The sequence below is a fragment of the Nicotiana tabacum genome, chromosome 6 (assembly GCF_000715075.1).
Source record: "Nicotiana tabacum cultivar K326 chromosome 6, ASM71507v2, whole genome shotgun sequence".
Classification (NCBI taxonomy): Eukaryota; Viridiplantae; Streptophyta; class Magnoliopsida; order Solanales; family Solanaceae; genus Nicotiana; species Nicotiana tabacum.
This window is the reverse complement of record NC_134085.1, coordinates 21664065-21685611: the sequence shown is the minus strand read 5'-3', so window position 1 is coordinate 21685611 and position 21547 is coordinate 21664065. Positions and strand designations below refer to the sequence as shown.

General features: G+C 38.0%; 1 protein-coding gene and 1 pseudogene across 1 annotated transcript; both read right to left on the bottom strand.

Annotated features, from left to right (window-relative positions):
- Window positions 1-3284: 3284 nt before the first annotated feature.
- On the bottom strand, window positions 3285-6332 carry LOC107792358 (FT-interacting protein 3-like; annotated as a pseudogene).
- An 11959-nt stretch (window positions 6333-18291) lies between these two features.
- LOC107774367 (HMG1/2-like protein) lies at window positions 18292-18933 on the bottom strand. Its single transcript, XM_016593865.2, has one exon. It carries the CDS (start codon window positions 18827-18829, stop codon window positions 18404-18406), a length of 426 nt encoding a protein of 141 aa, XP_016449351.1. The 5' UTR covers window positions 18830-18933; the 3' UTR covers window positions 18292-18403.
- Window positions 18934-21547: the final 2614 nt, after the last annotated feature.

Here is a 21547-nt window from a genome sequence, read left to right as displayed (position 1 = left end):
CAAAAAATTATTTTGTGGTTGCTCATTTGTCGGTGGCGACAAGTTTAAATCAAGGCAAACTCTTTCATCATGAATCTGTCCGGCAAAAACTGCTCCAGAATAACCACCCGACGACTGGGGGTTATCCCTACTATGCACACCCTCATTATTGGGAACGTCTTCAACCTTGACGTACATTTCCAACAATTTTATTACAATAAATTCCCTGTATTCATCTGGAATCCGCAAAAAATCTCTAAAAGTTTCATCATCTTCAATGTTAAACTCAGAATAATAAGCAAACCCTTGTGGAGTCACAGAATACAGAAATCTACTAGTTACTTTAAGGTTCATCGAACGTTTCTGCACACTCATTTTTTTACGTAACAACGATACCAATTTATCATACTCCATTGTAAGTGACAATTTAACATGACACTGTGGAAGTAAACTATAACTCACAGAGTTATTCTCCATTACAACCTCCCCCCTCCAAATATAATGAAACCCTTATTTTTGGCTCTTCAGACATTATAAAAAAAATGCTTGATAACAAGAAGAGAAGTATGAACGGAAGTTTGAAGGAAAGTTTTGAATGGATTTTCATAAAATCCTAACGCCTTTAAATAAGGCAAGTCCTAGCTTGGGGTGCAGAATTTTTTTTATGTAAAATGCAGTATAATACCACGCTTTATGTATTTGAATTATTGTTATGTCATTTATCCGCAGAACACTTATTGGTGGGCCCAAAAATTAATGTAAAACACAGTATAATACAACGTTTTAGTAAAATGTAGTATTATACTACGTTTTATATTTAAAAAACGAATATTGTCAGTTATCCTTAGAATAGGGAATATTGGTGGGCCCAAATTGAAGTAAAACGCAGTATTATAATATGTTTTAATAAAACGTAATATTATACTGCATTTTAGTTAGAAATGTAACTTTTTTTTAACTGTATAATGGTATTTTGGGTCCAAAATACCATTATTTCAGTTTCGTACTCCATTAACATGGCTATTTTTCAATTAAAATGCTGAAAATTAGCAGTCTGTGCTGTTACTATATTTTCCAGAGAGGTCTGAAAAGTAGTAATCAGCTAAAAGCATTTGGTTGGGAAAATTCCTTTCATTTTCGATTCGGGGTAACGAGCCAAATCCAACAGGACATAACTCTCTTAACCAGTGTTGAATTTGAATTTGCCAGACCAAAATCTTTCTTTCAGATCAGATATGATAGCAATAGTCCATGGGACTGAAACACTCTATGCCCATAGACACAAATTTTTTGTTTCATTCTTTAAGTTGCAACTAATCTTTTGATGGTCATTTCCCGCAGTTGCTTGAGCAGCATTTCTTGCATGATGCTACTATATATGATTTGTGATATCTTCTTCTTTTTCTATAACTGTCATTTTTGGGTCCACTTGGTTGCAGCTTGACTATTCCATCAAATTCTTGACCTCCCACTAGCACAACTCGGGGCAGGGGCGGATGTATAGCCTAATTCACGGGCACGTGAACTCATGGTTTCTCCGTCACAATAGGTATTTTATGTACATATTTTCTTAAATTTATCTAATATCATCTGCTGGCACCCATGCTCCAAAGAGGCTAAATGATGCACTTGATTGAATGTTAAGTTATTTACCTAGAGGGGTAGGTATCAATTTCCATTTAATACTTTCTTTTTTCTCATTTTTTTAATGGTGCACCCAAGTTATAAAAATCCTAGATCTGCCTCTGACTCGGGCACATCTGCCACCAAAACTTAGGCAGCTGGAAAGAAATCATCTAGCGTCTTTTGTCTCTATTGAAATTTGAACCTTAGTTTCTCATGGTTTTCACCTATGTAATCGAACGCTAAGCGACATTCTTGGGTACATGACCTTTACATATCATTACCAGAATAATGCTGGAAACCAAAAACTCAACATTTTCTGGATGTTGTAATCCTGTGTGTTAAACACTATAAGTACTGAGGACTAGTCTCTTTTACACAAATTTAAGATCCCGCAAGTGGCTAACTGAACCTGATACAATGAGGAATCATAGACCACATAATTCTATGCAACATTCCAAAACCCATTATGTGCTAGAACAATGACAAACAGATGGTCAATCAACTACTTTCATAATATAGCACTTTCATTTCTAGAAGGGGAAAAGAAAAGGAAATATGAAGGTCCCATACAGCATTCTCAGGCTTCCAAAATTCATACATACAAAAATTTTGGATTTTTTTCTTCACGTCCCTTCTTTCTTTGGATTAATACCTAATGTAATCCATCTTCGGCCACAAACTTGAATACCACCACTTTCTACACAGGTATATACAGATTCCCGGCCGTGCTTCTTCTTCCATGGAAAATTATGCACAGTAATGCTGATAACAAGTTATTATGAGCAGATAAACTGACCAGGTGCACTCCACACCAATAAACATCTGATTAAAGATCTATCCGTTCTGATCTCGCAAAATCTTGAAACTTAATAGGCTGTAAAAGATACATGGAAGAGATCCTTGTCTCACATGCTCATTTCCATCTAAGTTCACGATATAACATCGACAGACATAATTTCTTTTGAACCTTTTCTCCTTTCAACTGTGTAACAACCATATACGGAGCCAATATTTAAGTTGCTTGGACACGGGTGCGGATCTACAGATCGGATATGATTCGAGGATATGGATCTTAGTACAGATATGTGTGCGGGGATCCGGCTAAAAATAATTCAAAAACAGAAAAATATCTCTAAATTATGAGAAATTTTATGGAATACTTATGTATAGCTTGTAAAGTGTGGATTCTTTTTTATTCTCAAGTTGTAGATAAGTAAAGGATTGATTTCCTAGATAAGGTATGTTTTTTTAGTTCAAATTTACCCTAGTTTTGGTTCTGACTTCGGGAATTAAATTATATCTCGTCTAGAATTTTTCGTCGGTCGTGGTCAAAGCACGCAAAATTATTTGACCATATCCAGTAAGGATCTCATACCCACACCTATACTAGTGTCGTGTCGACACGGGTGCGACACCTAAACTGCCATGTCAGAGCAACTTAGGCCGCTATCAAGTGAACTGATAATTTCACACTTAAAAAGAGAAAAGCTAGTTTTGAATTTTGAGACGCATAAATATAAAATACAAGATAGCAATAGTCCACGGTTGAAACCCATTATTATGTCAACAGAAAAGAGATTTGAACTTCAATAGAGAAAGCATTTATATAGAGCTGAATGCACATTTTAAAAGAAAGAACCAACTGACTACGAGATATTGAGTTGCATGAGACAGCTAGCTTTCAACAGACTTGGAACACATAAAAACCGAAAATTCACAAGACTTGATCTTATACATAAAGGTATTAATTTTTAGAACTAGGCGAAGAGGATAAAAGGTTAAGAAGAAAAGCCCCTTATTTTCTAGTATTACACATCATTTTCTTTCAGTCCGGACACAAGGGGGAAAATAGCATAGGAAAAAATGAAAAACAGATAGCAGACAAAGGTACAGCTCATAGCAAGCAGTCTCTTCTGGTAGGCAACCTTTCAAAGAAATTAAGTGGGATAGAACGAAGCTTGAAGCGTAACCACGGATGTCTCAATGTATAAAATCCAGTAAAGAGTACCAGAACTTGGAAAGGCGTGATATAGACTACAATGGCAGCAACCAAGCAGAAAATCACAAGCACGGCTGTCGCCCTAGGGTCACACCAGCTCCGCAATGATAGCAGCCTCTCCCCTTGAGTAGCCCAGTCACCAACCACAGTCTGAATTCTCCATGCAATCATTCTCAAACGGTCATATCTCATACTAACAATATCCGATGAAAATGAAGTTGGAAAACTATCAAATTCCTCAGATAATTCATCTTTAAGAGCAGTATCAACACAGGAAAGACTAGTATCTGTGAGTGGAGGATGCACCGGCCTCCACCTGTAGTTCCAAACACTGATTAAGGAGAGAGAGAGGAAAAAAACAGGTAGGATAAGTTTTGGATTTAGAACCAGTATGATGAACATGATATGGATCAGAAAAGTTGTAACGGGGTTTCTCCAATTACATATTTGATCAAATTTTTTTGCTACAGCCTCTAAAATACCCATAAGCCTGAAAACGTTAACCCTGCTTTTCCTTATACTCCACAAAGAATACTCTTCTTCAAACATATATTCCACTACCTCTTTTCCCAAAGATGGATCAGCACGACTCAGTCTCATGAAAATCTGCTGGGCATGGTGCCTCAAGTCGTCAACCTGTTTAATTGTTAAAGGATGAAGATACTGCATCTTGGGTAACAGTGGCCGAGAGTACATATACGTCATATTCAACTGATGAGCAAATAAAACGCATAGTCAAGCAAATTTCACCCGTCTTCCTCAGCCCAGTAGTATCAAAGAGCATTAGTGGATAAGAATGTGTGTAGACTCGGCCTGTTTCAAGAGTGGAAATACGGATCCTAACCTTTCCAATCCTCAAGTCCTTTGCACCTTCAGGTTTATCTCCTCCTTGCGGTAGGCAATTATCAAAGACACCTATAGTTATAACAGTGCAAGGGTCAAATACCTCCCAAGTGTAATGCTCATTCCACGTGGGAGAAAGGCTATCAGTAATCGTCCTAGTTCCGACCCACTTCTGCCCATATTTGGCAACACAATAGGCATCTGTAGTTTCCTGCCCGTCTTGTCTCTTCATTGGCTTGAGGCCCTGAGCATTCAAAATACCCAATTCAAGCACGCCAATACTGGACTTACACAATTGCTTTGCGGTTGGTCTAAGATCACTACTGTAACAGGTAGACTCCTCCAGAACATGGTAACCTCCCTCCAGACATATACTCATCAGGATCTTGCTATCAAACCAGACTTTCTTCTTCTTTTCACCGCCAACTTTAACCTGCTTCTCAAGTTCATACCACTTACAGGTTACAGGTTTCTCATCCAACCTCATATCCACATGTGACAAACGAATCGCAAACCTCCCAAGAACCTCATCCTTGTTAGGTGAAACTTTATCTTCCACAGTAAGAATCAACAGCTGATCAAATGGTTCTGCAGCTACAAACATTAGATCCTCGTTCCAGCAGGGATTGATAGTCATACTCGTGGAAACCTTTGTACAACATGTCTGATTTCCGAGGATGGCTTTTATGAAAACTTGCGGTTGCCGGATCCTATACATATCACTTGGAGTCAAGTCCTGGAACTCAATCACATTAACTCTCAGGTACCAAAGCTTTGGCAAGAGGTACACCTTAGATCTTACATTTGCAAGGACATCAACAGCAGAAACATCTGAATTCCAAGCTTCAGGAAATGTGTCATCTGCTTGAGCACCCATCCAAAGAGCCAACAGCAACTCCCCTTTGTCTTTAGACGACCAACTCCTATCCTCCAATCTATACCACTGAGGAACCAAGGTCTCAGGGGGAACCATTTTTGGGATCTCACAACTTAAATCAAACATACAGCGACCAACAAAATCATCATCAGAAATATCCTTATCTTTCACGGTCACCTCAAGTACAGGAGCCTGAATCCTATCTTGGGAGAAAGCAAACGTCTGATTCCATTCAGGATTTGACGTCTTCTCAAAATGGCGGGTCGTATACTTTTTATCCCCCAGCCTAACCTCAACATAAGGATCAAGACTACCCGTAAGCTCATTCGTAGGTAAACCTCTAGCCTTCACCTCCCGCACATAAAGATATTCCATTTGCTCAACCTAATCTTCACTCCACCAAAGTTGGAGTTCCTCTCCTTGAGTGAAAAAAGAATTTTTTTTCTGGTGTCTAATACTACAATGATCAATAAGTAAAGCAGAAGAAGTCTCAGCAGAGACTGGAAGTTAATTATGAAGAGAGACAATGTGCTATGTTAATGTTCACAAATCGAAACATGGACTTAGACAAGGCAGCCAATAATAACATGAAAAACAGCAAAATCTAATATTTGTCACTGGAAAAATTCAAGGGTTATATAGAGGGAAAAGAACCTCATAAATGATACTTAGAAAATAGCAGAACCATTCACCACTGTTGATCTGAATGCTTCAATCCTGCACAACATCAATAATGAAGAAAATCAAGTTCAGACACAAAAATTAGGATCGTCATATCCAATTCAATTATCTTAATTTCAGTTTTTCCGATGAATAGGGAGGATATTAAACTAAATTATGATTAAAATATCTAAAATAATACTCCAACCTGAAGAAGCAAAAAAAAATATCTTATAGTATTCTTTTGTCGGAACTGACCCCTGAAGTCCAAATAAGACTTTCATCAGCAGAGAAATATTCTTTTTTGTTTTTCTTTACTTTTTCCTATTTTTCACTACATTTTGTTCTGGTACCCACATACAGAAAAACTTGCCCCAATAAAGTCAAAGAAAACTAAAAATGATTATGTCTGTCTCAAATCGGTTCATTTCAACCTTATTCATTGTCCAGGACAGTCGAGTGATACTGAAGTAATTAGTTTATTAGTACTATATTTAGTACTCCTTTAGTCCCATTTTAACTATTACTCCATCGGTTCCAATTTACGTGTGAACATATTTGACTGGGCATTTTAAAAAAAAATAAAAGACTTTTTGAATTTGTAGTTTTAAACAAGTTAAAAAGGAGTCCAGAGTATTTGTGTGGTTATAAAAGCTTCTCGTTAAGGGTAGAATTGAAAATTTAAGCTAAATTTATTTTCAAATTTAGAACGGGGTCATTCTTTTTGGAACAGACCAAAAAGAAATAGATTCACATAAAATGAAACAGGAGAGTATATGTTAACTTTTTCGCACACTCATTAAGAAAATAATGAATACAAAATATAATTTACTAAATTATTTTTATTAAATGCTTTTTTGCGAATTGAACAATATTTAAAAAATCACCACTTTTTTATTTTTAAGGTATAACTGAAAATAATTAATAAATTTAGTCTTGAATTCCTGAAGTTATAATTATTTTGGAATAATTTTTTTTTAGATAAGGCGACAGTTAAAATGAGACGGATGGAGTATACAAGTATAAGTTTTTTTTTTTAGCTAAAGCGACAATTAAAATAATATAGAGGGAGTGTACAAGTACAAGTTTTACAATAAAAAGAGTTAATTAATACATTTATTTTATTTTATAGTTTGACTTGGCATAAAATTTAATTAAAAAAATAATATTTTAAATATGTGATTTTAAATATGCCATAATATTTGTATTGCTGTAAAACTTTTGAAATTGCTATAGCATTTGTACCGCTCTAACATTTTCTCATTCCTATTCATAAAAATTGCACGGGACACCCTATTTGGTCGCCTCCATTTAAACTATACCCATTTTTTTTTTAAAAGTTTTAACGTGTACCCACTTTTTAAACAACTTCAGCCCCCTTTCTCCTCCTCCTTCTCCTCCTCAAAGTTTTATCTTTTCTTTTTCCAGAAGTAAGGTTCATCCCTATCTACTTCTTCTTATTTCTCCGGTGAGTCCTATAAATTTTCAATCATTTTTCCTTTTCGCCGACACCCTCAGCTGTAAAGGTTCTATCTTGGTTTTGCAACTTGAATTTTATGCACAATTTTGATGTGAAAATGGGACAAGAGAAATTAATTATTAATTTTATATTGTTGTTTGGTGAATTGGGTCTGGCGGAAATTGGAGATTTCAGTTGTCGATTGGATTGGTAATGTGTTGATGTTTCTTGGTTCCTGTTAATGTTGCTTTAAGTTACTTCGTGTGGGTACAACATGCCCCCTAGAGCTCTAGAGCTGAAGTTCGCCAGTTACAAAACAAAAATTTCAGCAATTTCAAACAAAAAATAACTTCAGCTCTAGAGCTAAAGTTTGCCAGTTACAAAACAAAAACTTCAGCTCTAGAGCTGAAGTTCGCCAGCTCTAGAGCTAAAGTTCGCCAGTTACAAAAACAAAAACTTCAGCAATTACAAACAAAAACTTCAGCAAATAGAGAACAAAACTTCAGCTACTATGCTTAAGTTCAGCAATTACAAACAAAAACTTCAGCGCACTTGGTTCAGCACACTTGCTACTTCAGTCCCGTCTACTTGAATGCTGAAGTTTTGCGTGATTGCCTTTGCTACTTCAGCCCCGTATGCTGAAGTTACGTGAAAAAGTGGGTATGCTTGTAATTTTTTTGCAAAGCAGACACAAATTAAAACGTGACCCAAAAAGCGAGTATAGATGCAAATGCTCCTTCCTATTGCTACTATTAATAAGGGGCAGTTGAGGAGCTTGGGTCAGGTTACAATTATTTTGTACATTAACTATGTTGTACTAAGTGCTACAGTGTGCACCTTTTCCCGGAAGAAATTTAAAAATAGTTAGATTTACAAGTGGTCATTCAAAAATAGCCAGATTTACAAGTGGTCATTCAAAAATAGCCACAATTTCAAAGGTAATCGAAATTTAGCCACTTTTCATGTAAAGATAAATCTGAACGAAAACATTGTTCAAAATCCGGAAAAATACTCCAGCATAATATACTGGAGTTCCAGTATAATATACCGGTATACTGGAGTTCCAGTATAATATACCGGTCTAGCATAATATACTGGAGTTTGGAGCATCAGTGCTCCAGTCTCCAGTATATTATACTGGAGCCAACAAAGTATACCGGTCCAACATAATATGCTGGAAGTTCATACACATGTGCATCGAACTCCAGTATATTATGTTGGACAGGTCTCTGTTGCAGCAAAATAGCGGTTATTTTTATTGACTTGGTAAATGCTGGCTATTTTTGAATGACCAGTTCGAAAACTGACTAGATCGTGCTATTTTAATCCTTTTCCCTTGTGGCTCCAACCTGAACTTTCTTTTTCATATGCAATTGTCACATATGACTCTAACGTGGGCTCCACTAGCAACCTTTAATGCTATCCTAACAATCAAAATTGTCTTTGGGGTTGGTTTGCCAAGGTGGAGATTTGTTGAATTTGGCAAATTTTTGTCCCACATCGGTGGGCTCTTGAGTTTTGGGGGGATTTTCCCCCTATAAAAGAAGGCCTAATGTTTAGGATTTAAACACACCTCTCATTTGCCTTCTCATCTGTTTAAAGCATTTGTATCTTCTCTCTTTAGTATTATTTCACTTGTATTTTTGGAGTGAAATAAAATATTAGTTGTGTCCGAGGAGTAGGCAAAATTAGCCGAACCTCGTAAATTCTGGTGTTCCCTTTATTGTTGCTTTATTGTCTTATTTATTATTTGGTGGCTGTCATAATTTTGGTATAGTAGTTGTGACTTATTCACACTATATACATTTGGCTTCCGCAACAATTGGTATCAGAGCCAAGGTACTGTCTAAGTATGCTCTGTGGTTGCAGCATAGTCTGATTTTCCACATCAGAAAAGATTTATCTTGGTAACTGTGTCAAGGTTCTGTCTGAGTATGCTCTGTAGTTGCAGCTTAGTCTGATCTTCTACATCAGAAAGGAAATAATCTTGATTTGTGTCGTCAGCTATTAAATAATATTTGTGTCAAATATGGGAGATAATAAACAAGAAGAATCTACATCAAGTGTCAACAATACGTCATCATTGGCATCTTCGCTTATGACAAGAATTGTGTCAAATGCGAAATTTGCGGTAGAAATTTTTGACGGGTCCGGGCATTTTGGGATGTGGCAAGGCGAGGTTCTAGATGTCCTTTTTCAACAAGGGCTAGATCTGGCCATTGAAGAAAAGAAACCAGATGTTATTGGAGAAGAAGATTGGAAGATTCTCAACCGTGTTACTTGCGGTACCATTCGATCCTACCTTGCTAGAGAGCAGAAATATTCATACACAAAGGAAACTTCTGCAAGTATATTATGGAAAGCACTGGAGGATAAATTTTTGAAGAAAAACAGTCAAAATAAATTGTACATGAAGAAGAGATTGTTTCACTTCACCTATGTTCCTGGTACCACGATGAATGAACATATCACCAGTTTCAATAAGTTGGTTACAGATTTGCAAAATATGGATACAACTTATGATGATGGTGACTTGGCCTTGATGTTGTTGGCGTCACTTCCTGATGAGTACGAGCACCTTGAAACTACTCTACTCCATGGAAATGACGAAGTTTCTCTCAGAGAAGTTTGTTCGGCTTTGTACAGCTATGAACAAAGAAAGCGAGAAAAACAGAAGGGCAGAGAAGGAGAAGCACTATTTGTGAGGGGTCGTCCTCAAAATCAAACGAGGACAAAGAAGGGAAGATCCAAGTCAAGATCCAGACCCAGCAAAGATGAATGTGCCTTTTGTCGAGAAAAAGGGCACTGGAAGAAAGACTGTCCGAAGTTGAAGAATAAGGCCAAATATAATAATGGAAAGGCCATTATGGATTCAAATGTAGCTGATTGTGATGATTCAGACTTCTCATTAGTTACAACAGAGTCATTAACATCATCAGACATATGGTTGATGGACTCGGCTTGTAGCCATCATATGTGTCCCAACAGGGACTGGTTTGTGGAATTTCAAGAAGGAGAATATGAAGTCATCCACACAGCGGATAACAGACCTCTTACCTCATATGGCATTGGTTCAATACGATTAAGGAACCATGATGGAATGATCAGAACATTGACAGATGTTCGATATGTACCGGATTTGAAGAAGAATCTCATCTCTGTGGGAGCCCTGGAATCAAAAGGGTTCAAAATCATTGCAGAAAATAGAGTGATTAGAGTATGCTCCGGTGCACTAGTGGTAATGAAGGCTAATCGGAAGAATAATAATATGTACCGCTATCGTGGCAGTACAGTTATTGGGACAGCGACAGTGACATCCAGTGACGACAAAGAGGCAGAAGCAACCAAGCTATGACACATGCGCTTGGGACATGCTGGAGGAAAATCCTTGAAAACTCTATCAGATCAAGGATTGTTAAAAGGAGTAAAGGCTTGCAACTTGGAGTTTTGTGAGCATTGTGTCAAAGGGAAACAGACAAGGGTTAAATTTGGTACAGCGATCCATAATACTAAAGGCATTTTGGATTATGTACACTCTGATGTTTGGGGTCCTTCCAAAACACCTTCATTGGGTGGGAAACACTATTTTGTAACCTTTGTTGATGATTTTTCCCGAAGAGTATGGGTGTATACAATGAAGAGCAAAGATGAAGTGTTGGGAATTTTTCTCAAATGGAAGACGATGGTAGAGAATCAGACAGGCAGGAGGATCAAGTGTAGTCGCACAGACAATGGAGGTGAATACAAAAATGATCATTTCAATAAGGTATGTGAAAATGATGGCATCGTCCGACACTTCACTGTTAGACATACACCACAACAAAATGGAGTGGCAGAATGTATGAACCGGACCTTGCTGGAGAAGGTACGGTGTTGTTGTCCAATGCTGGCTTGGGCAAAGAATTTTGGGCTGAGGCAATTACATATGCATGCCAACTCATTAATCGCTTACCATCTGCTGCTATTGATGGCAAGACACCATTTGAAAAATGGTATGGAAAGTCTGCTGTAGATTATGACTCTTTGCACGTGTTTGGCTCAACTGCATATTATCATGTGACAGAGTCAAAATTGGATCCAAGGGCAAAGAAGGCTATTTTTATGGGAATTACTTCTGGAGTCAAAGGATATCGCTTATGGTGTCCTATGACAAAGAAAGTAATATTCAGCAGGGATGTTACCTTTGATGAATCTGCTATGGTAAATAAGGTAACAGAAGATACCAAACAAAATGAAGGTGCTTCTAAGCAGGTGGAGTTTGAGGGAAAATTTATTTTTCCTACACAAGAAGCAGATGAGGAAACAAATGAAGATTACCCTCTGGAAGGAGAGCCAGTAGAGGAGATTCCAACTCAGGAACCTCAACAACAACTTGAATCAATAGCAACCAGCAGGCCAAAAAGAACAATAACGAAACCTGTTCGTCTCATAGAGACGGTTGCTTGTGCAACCTCAATTGTAGCTGATGATGTTCCTACTACTTATAAAGACGCTGTCCAAAGTTCAGAAGAAGATAAGTGGAGGATTGCCATGAATGATGAAATACAGTCCCTTCATCAGAATCATACATGGAGATTGGCCAATCTCCCGAAGGGAAAGAAAGCAATTGGGTGCAAATGGGTATTTGCAAAGAAGGAAGGATTTCCTAACCAAGTAGATGTTCGCTACAAAGCAAGATTGGTGGCCAAAGGATATGCTCAAAAGGAGGGAATTGATTACAGTGAAGTGTTTTCTCCAGTTGTAAAACATTCCTCCATTAGAATTATGTTGGCTTTGGTAGCACAATTGGATTTGGAACTAGTTCAGATGGATGTAAAAACTGCGTTTTTACATGGAAACTTGGAGGAGGAAATCTACATGACTCAGCCAGAAGGATTCAAAGTTGCTGGAAAAGAAAATATGGTGTGCAAACTTGAAAAATCATTGTACGGATTGAAACAATCTTCTAGACAATGGTACAAGCGATTTGACGAGTTTATGTTGCGGCAAGGGTACAAGAGAAGCAAATACGATCATTATGTGTATTTGCGCAAGCTTAAAGATGGTTCCTTTGTATATCTTCTCCTATATATTGATAGCTTCCAAGAATTCAGAAGAAATTGATAAGTTGAAGATTCAACTGAAGAAGGAGTTCGAGATGAATGATCTAGGTGAGGCAAAGAAAATTCTTGGCATGGAGATAATTAGAGATAGACGTTCAAAGAAACTTTGTTTATCTCAAAAGGAATATTTGAAGAGAGTACTTCAACGTTTTGGCATATATGACAAGACTAAGCCAGTTAGTACTCCACTTGCTTCCCATTTTAAGCTAAGTACTACTATGTCGCCAATGGATGAAGCTGAACGAAAGTATATGTCAAAGGTACCATACGCAAATGTTGTTGGTAGCTTGATGTATGCAATGGTTTGCACAAGGCCTGACATTTCACAAGCTGTTGGAGTTATTAGCAGATATATGCACAATCCAGGGAAGGAGCATTGGCAAGCTGTGAAGTGGATTCTACGGTATATTCATAATACTGTAGATGTCGGGTTAGTTTTTGAGCAGGAAGACAATCAGTCTGTAGTTGGATATTGTGACTCAGATTTTGCGGGTGATATGGACAAACGAAGATCAACTACTGGTTATGTGTTTACTTTTGCAAAGGCACCAGTTAGTTGGAAGTCTACTTTGCAGTCAACAGTTGCTTTGTCTACAACAGAGGCAGAGTACATGGCTATTACAGAGGCTGTGAAAGAGGCAATTTGGCTTCAAGGATTGCTAAAGGAGCTTGGTGTTGAACAAAAAGGTATCACAATTTTTTGTGATAGTCAAAGTGCTATTCAATTAGCGAAGAACCAAGTGTATCATGCAAGGACGAAACACATTGATGTTCGGTATCATTTCGTACGAGAAATCATAGAAGAAGGTGGAGTCACAGTGAAGAAAATTCATACTACGGAGAATCCTGCTGATATGCTGACAAAGGTGGTGACTGCGGTCAAGTTTCAACATTGTTTGGATTTGATCAACATTGTTGAAAACTGAAGATTGAAGATGAAGACACAATCAAAATTTGTTATTGAGAGAAAATTGAAGATGTGGAATTTTGCCAAGGTGGAGATTTGTTGAATTTGGCAAATTTTTGTCCCACATCGGTGGGCTCTTGAGTTTTGGGGGGATTTTCCCCCTATAAAAGAAGGCCTAATGTTTAGGATTTAAACACACCTCTCATTTGCCTTCTCATCTGTTTAAGGCATTTGTATCTTCTCTCTTTAGTATTATTTTACTTGTATTTTTGGAGTGAAATAAAATATTAGTTGTGTCCGAGGAGTAGGCAAAATTAGCCGAACCTCGTAAATTCTGGTGTTCCCTTTATTGTTGCTTTATTGTCTTATTTATTATTTGGTGACTGTCATAATTTTTGGTATAGTAATTGTGACTTATTCACACTATATACATTTGGCTTCCGCAACACGTATATCACCTTTAGTAGATTTAATCCCTAATGTATGTCAAAAGGAGATGAATTTGGTCCTGGAGCCCTAAAACTAATCGATTTTTCAGAACATGTTAACTTTAACCCAAGTAATCATTAGCTCCGCCAGCGACCTCTTACGGTTTTACTCCTCCCCTTACCCAACCCATAACGCGCCATAACCTATATATCAACACTTTTATAGAATTTCAAAAAAGAAAAGGGTAAAAGTTTTGATAATGGCAATTTTCTGAACTATCGAAGAATTAAGATATGGAACCCCAACTGAAGAAGAAAGTTAATATGAAAATGGCTTCAAAGGAAAAATAATCTTGAAAACGAAGTGCTCAACGAACCAGTATCACAGATTCATAATTCTTAAAGCCACTTCCTCTTATACCTCAACCCACAAGAAGGATTCTTGAATTAAGCAACACGAATGAACTCCAAAAGTACCCACTTGAGAGAACCAACATCTACGATGGCACCTTCTTGTTTAGCCTCTTAAATTAAAATAGATTATCACTAAAGTTCCGCCTACATGCAAAAGTTTTAAGAAATTTCAAAACAAGTTTTGCAAACCACGAAAATAAAGAACAGATGTTTTTTTTTTTGCAAAAACATGTGAGGTGATGTTTGGCTTCAATATGGTTCATCTTAAAGTATATCACTACGGAGAACTAATAATTCTTTATAGCTCTAACAAAAAGAATTAACATTTCCAAAAAACACAAACAACCCAGTTCAAATAGGCAATTACTCAGACAAGAACAAATTCATATCTAAATAAATAACATGAGAGAAAAAGATGTAGGCTCAACTCAAAGTCCCAAAGAGACAACTTAACCGAAATTGGTTAGACACCCAAGAAGAAAAACGTCAGATAGCCCAAAAATCTAGTGGGGTCAAACAATAATTCCACATGAGATTCATGAAGATAAGAACTCTACATTGAATAGAAAGTGATACTCAATACACCAGATGAAAAGAAATCGAGCTTCCAAATCAACATAATGGCGGTTTTAGAGTAAAAAATACATTGCGAGGATATATGCCAAGTAATTTTGTAACAATTTGGCCGGTTGTTTTGAGTGTTTTAGCCTCGTTTCCCTATTTATTATTTCTTCTATGTTATATTATGATTATGTGACTTGTCGGGGTGGTTAGTTTTGGTTTCGTATGAGTTTCAGAGTGAATTGGGATGCTTAGTCCCAATGTTGGAAGCTTAAATTGAAAGAGTGATTGGAGTTTGACTTGTATGTAGATGACTCTGGATGGGGTTTTGACGGTTTCGATAGCTTCGTATGGTGATTTTGGACTTAGGATCATACTCGGATATTGATTTGGAGGTATGTAGGCCGTTTCAGCTTGAATTGACGAAAGTTAGAAAATTGAAGGTTTGGAAAGTTGAGAAGTTTGACCGGGAGTTGGCTTTATTGATATCGGGACCGGATTTCAATTTCAAAAGTTGGAATAGGTCCGTAGTTTCATTTATAATTCGTGTGCAAATTTTGAGGTCAATCGGAGTTCGTTTGGTATGAACCAATGTTAATTTTGGGCGTTGGGTGTTCATGATTTTCATAGGTTTGAATAGGGCCGTGATTCATAGAATCAAAGTTGTTTGATGTGATTTTAGGCCTCGAGTAGGTTCGCTATGTATTTTGAAACTTGTTGGTATGTTCGGACGGGATCCCTGAGGGCCCAAATGAGAATCGAATTGAAATCGGATCATTTTTGGAATTTGTTGATTGCTGAAGCTGCTGATGTTCTGGTGTCATCACACCTGCAGTAGGATTGGCCGTAGGTGCGGACACGTGGGTGCGAGAGTGCCATCGCAGATGCAAATTTGAGTGGACTGGGGGAGGACCGCATGTGAGGTCAACACTCCACAGAAGTGGGCTTGCAGAAGCGAGCCACTGGCCGTAGAAGCATGAGCGCAAGTGCGTTTTTGGTGCCCGTAGAAGCAGAATCTCAGGGCTTAAGTGAGAGATGCACCTGCGATGGAATTTTCGTAGGTGCGGAGTCGGAGAAGTGATCTATATTCCACAGAAACAGAAATCACTAGGCAAAAAAGGGGCAAATCAAGGGTTTTATTTTATTCTTGATCTTTTGATCTAGAGAGCTTGGTTTTTGGTGCTTTTTGAGAGAGATTTTCAAGGAGTTGATCGGGATAAATGATTCTAACTTAGATTTGGCTATTATACATGAATCCATAGTTGTTTTTATTACCCGAGGCTAATTCAGTTAGGAAGTCTTGTTAGTATTTGGAAGAAACTAATATAGAATTATTACCCGAGGCTAATTAACATAAACTCGCTCATATTTGTAAAGTCGTGAAATACATTGGATCGTTACTTGAGTGTAATTCCCCGTGTATCCATACTTGTAGCCATTGATCATTTTACTTGCTTTTTTGGTTAGTTTACCATTTTGCATTTAGTTATAAACATTTTCTAAAAATAATTCTAAGTGTTTTGCATTGCATAACAAGTGATAATTCTCTTATATTCCTAATCGCCTACATATTGTTCTCTGTGAGATTCAACCCCGACTCATAGTTGGGTAAATTATATTGTATGCGACCGTATCCATTTACTTTTTAGTAGTGGATTTGGACGTCATCACTCTGAACAAGTTCAGACAATTGTTGCAACTTCACACAATTCTCTGATGAAGATTCTATGTATAACTCAACTAGTAACACATTGGCCTATTCCTGCTTTAAGACTGCATGTGCACACAGCATTCAAAGGAACAGGAACTGTACATTTGCGTGCCTCTGTTGATCATCTTCTGAACACTGATAGGCTGCCTCCCAGTGGTATTAGCATGATATCATGCTCATTCTGGGGGTGGTCTTATGGTGCAAGGAGAGTCACATAGTAGCAAGATTTGGCCAGTGATTGTCACAAGAAAGCAGGAGGTAGAAACATCATGGTACAGCCCATTCTACTCACACGCAGTACTCTGAACAACTTTGGAATTTAAGTACTGTATGGGGATGTATCTTACCAGTGGTATTACCATTTTATAATTCTCATTTTGGGAATGATATAGCACCATACGAGAAAGAACTAAAGCTTGTTCTGGAGTAGGGAATTTGTGCAGCTGATAATGACTTTGTCCATTCAAGACTGGGTAAACAAGTATGCTTGGAAATGGTCCTTTCGAAACTTCTGCTAGAAATCCAATTATCCAATACCCAATCAAAAAGGTCAAAGCTGGTGTGGTCTAGCTGCACAAACAGTCGACTAACCAGTCATATGATAATACGCAACAACTAACAAGGAATCTTTCTCGGCAAATGCATCACAACATTTGGAAAGACTAAGGTGTCAAACATAGTTCCACGCATCATCAGATTTTTAGACAGCTACAGCAATTGAAGGTACCGTTAGTGATTCAGTTTGACCAATTTGGTAAGCAAAACATGGCGCATGATGAGAGATTTCGAGGTGCTACACTGACGTTTTGCACGTGGTTAGAGGATACAAACGCCACCTTCAGCTTGAAGTTGTCTACCTCAAACTTTTGTAATAGTTAGGTGTAATTGCTTTTGCTCATTTTCCTTCCATTTGTACGTATCTTGTATTAACTGGATTCCTATTTTGGATTATTATTTATATATTTACCACAAGGAATCAAGTTGAGTGGTATATTTGCTTAAAAAAAAGTTCAAAAGTTCATTAAGCTTGAATCGCTGTGTGATTCATGATTTTAGTATTATTTGATATGATTTGAAGGCTCGACTAAGTTCATATGAGGTTTTGGGACTTGTTGGTATGTTTGGTTGAGGTCTCGGGGGCCTCGGGTGAGTTTTAGATGGTTAAGGGATCAATTTTTGGACTTGGTGTTATGGCTGAAGTTTTCTGGTGCCTATGTTTGGTTTCCTTACATGCGATTGCGTGGATGGGTCCGCGATCGCGTAGGCTTATTTGGACAATGGTAAAATTTTACTCTACGTGTTCACGAGCTGGAGTACTCGATCGCATAGGTTAGACCAGGCAGAGCATCGCGAACGCGTGGGCTATGCCGCGTTCGTGGAGAGGAGTAGACTGGGACCCCACGCATTTGGTCTATGTGTTCGTGGAAGGGGAGTCATGTTCGCGAAGCCTGGGGTCAGTTAGGCACCGCGTTCGTGAGTGTTACCTCGCGTTTGCATAATAGGATTTTGGCGTCAGAATAGTTTGTGCTACGCGAACGCGAGAGGGGGGTTGCGTTCGGAAGAAGGGTCACCTAGGCAAAAACTTTTTTTTAGGGAAATCCGTAGCTAAATTTTTCATTAAACACCACCAAAATAAAAAATACATAAGCCATTCGAGCTATCGAGCCAGGTCATCTAAATTTCCTTTATCCCGTCCCAACTAACCCCCCCAAAAAAACGAAAACAAAAAAGAAAGAAAACCTTAAAAAGAGGGTATCTATTTATCAAGGAAAGGGCTGAAAGGGATTCCTACATCAACTTTGCCATAATTTTCTGCAATTCAACAACTGTTCAGTTTTTAATCATCCTCCTCCTCCTCTTCGCTTCCATCATCGTCCTTGTCATCATCATGAACCTCAGACTTTGACTTGTCTGATTCCTCCTCTTCTGCATCACCAGCCTGTTTTCTGTTATAGGCATCCATGTTCTTTTGGTATTCAGCCTTTCTTTTCTCAGCCTTTGCCCGGTAAGGTGCTTTCTCAGCATCTGACAATTTTTTCCACGCGTCTCCGCCAGCTTTACTAACAGCGGCAACAGATTTGTTGTTTGGGTGCTTTTCCTTGTACGTCTTCCTAAACTCCTCCATGAAAACGAAGAAGGCATTTGGAGGCCTCTTAGGCTTGTTTGGATCCTTCACGACTTTCTTCGCTTTCTTCGTCTCCGTAGCCTTCTTCCTTACTCCAAGCTTGGAATCAGCTCCAGCCTTAGATTTAACTCCTTTCATGACGAAACCTCTAGAGAGAGAGAAACAAATAGATGTATATTCCTTTGGTGCGTTGTGAGTGAATTGGTTGAGCGAAGGGGCGAGAGATGAGAAAGTTCCAAGTGAGGGACTGTAAAAGAATTTTGCATAGTGTAAATATCGAATCATAGGCAGAAACTTAAATATTTCATAACGAGGGTTTGAGTTCATATCACAAATTTGATTTTGGGATCTCGGTAGGAGGCGATTCTTGGATAGATTTTACGTGGGTGATTGGGGTAAGTGATTATTACTTAGTTTTGGTTAAATTCCATGTTTATGTCTTTGATTTCATCATTTAATTAGTGATTTGGGGTGAAAATTAGAAAAAATGGAGGAAAGTTCTTAGGTCAATTTTTGGGGATTTGATCGAGATTTTGGTATCGGATTTAAGTAATTTTTGTATGGGTGGACTCATGGTTGAATAGGTGTCCAGATTTTGTGACTCTTATCAAATTTCGAGACCCGGGGGCAACTTTTTGGGTTGACTTTTTGACTTTTGATTAAGATTTTAGCATTTTCTTATGGAATTGATTCCTTTAGCTTGTGTTGATTGTATCGAACTGTTTGTGTCTATATTCGAGCCATTTGGAGGCCATTTCACAAGGTAAGGGCTTGTCGGAGTAGGGATTTGCATAGTCTGAGGTAAGTAACACTTCTAAACTTGGTTCTGAGGGTACAAAACCCTGAATTATGTGTTATGTGATTGGTGTTTAGGTGACGCACATGTTATGCGATGGGCGTGCACAGTGAGAACTGTAACTTGGTCGATTCCATGAAATTGTATAGTTGATTTATCATGTTGTTATCCATATTTTCATCATGTGATAAAGTAATTGAGTTGTCAGTCACGATAGAAATCATGCTTAGGCCATGTGTTGGTACTGTAAGGGCTCGTAGAGGCCGTGTTAAATGTTGAGTTAGTTGCTAAACTGTCATTTTGTACTTAGTCATAGCTTTTATTGTATATTAGATCTCAGTCTATGTTGTCCTTTTATTGATACATTATACCTTCATTATTTGGGCTGATTATCATGATTTTTGAGAGCCCGAGTGATTGGAGAAATTGATGACTGAGTGAGGCCGAGGGCCTGATTGTGAGGATATTTATGGGAGCGGGTTGCACTCCACAGTAGGTTAATTTGATTCATGTCATGATTGTCCTATTATAGCGCTTGGGCTAGAAATGCCCCTCCGGAGTCTGCACATCCACAGTGAGCACAGGTACCTACTAAGTGCGAGTACGAGTGATTGGGAAGAATGAATGATTGTGAGGTTGGAGTGAAAGGGAGGACTGAGTGACTGTTATCTGAGAGTATGCACCTAATTTCATTATTGTTGTACTTCAACTGGCATATATCACTGTCATGTAGTTACTGAGATGTACTATTTCCTGTTTCAATTGAACTTGACATGAATTAACTATTTTGGCCTTAACTGTCAAACTTGAGAGCATGCCTACTTTCCTGTACTGTATTTCTGATATTGAACTACCGTCACTACTTTCGGTCCAATAGTTAGTCTTGTTACATACTGAGTTGGTTCTACTCACGCTACACCCTGCACTTCGTGTGCAAATCTAGGTATTTTCGGACACAGTGGGAGCTGATTATATGAGCAACTTGATCATTCGGAGATTTCGAGGTAGCTACCCGGCGTTTGCAGACCTTGACTCTCCCTCCCTATCTTTCAGCTTTATGTATTTAGTTACAGCTTTTCATAGACAATATTTTTCAGACTTGTGTTGTATAGACGCTCATGTACTCAGTGACACCCTGGTTTGGGAATTTTTGAGTTGAGTTTTGACCTTTTATCCAGTTATGAAAGCTTTAATTATTCAATTCTGTTTTAGTTCATCTCTTTATCTAAAAGTGTTGGAATTTATTGAGTTGTCGGCTTGCCTAGTACCACGTAAGGCACCATCACGACAGTCCATGTTTTGGGTCGTGACAGCAGGTGCGGTCACACCAGAACCCCTGCCAAGCCAGCATAGCCAAAATGATCCAAAACGATCTGAACCTCGTCCGAAACTCATCCAAGCCCCTCAGGACCCCGTCTGAAAATACCAACAAGTCCCATAACATAACACGAACTTACTTGAGGCCTCAAATCATACATAACAATATTGAAACCACGAATCATACCTCAAATCGAACTTAATGAACTTTAAACTTTCAACTTCCAAAACTTGTGCGAACTATAACAGATCAACTCAGAATAACTTAAAAATTTGTACACAAGTCCCAAATGATATAACGAAGCTATTCTAATTCTCGAGACCACAATCCGAATCCGATATCATCATAGTCAACTCCCGATCAAATTTATAAACATTTCAAACCTTCAAATTGCCAACTTAATCCAAATAGTGTCGAAACCTTCTAGAAACATCCAAATGAAAATTCGGGCATACCTCCAAGTCCAAAATCACCATCCTAACCTAACGAAACCATCAAAACTCTGATTTGGGGTCAAATACACAAAATTCAAATTTGGTTAACTCTTCCAATTTAAAGCTTCCTAGTTAAGAATCATTCTTCCAAATCAATTCTGAATCACTTGAAAACTAAAATCAGTGATTCACACAAGTCATGATATATCATATGAAGCTAGTCAAGATATCAAACAGTTGAATAGAATGCAAATTCTCAAAACGACCAGTTGGGTCGTTACAGAATTTTTCCTAATAATTAATATTGT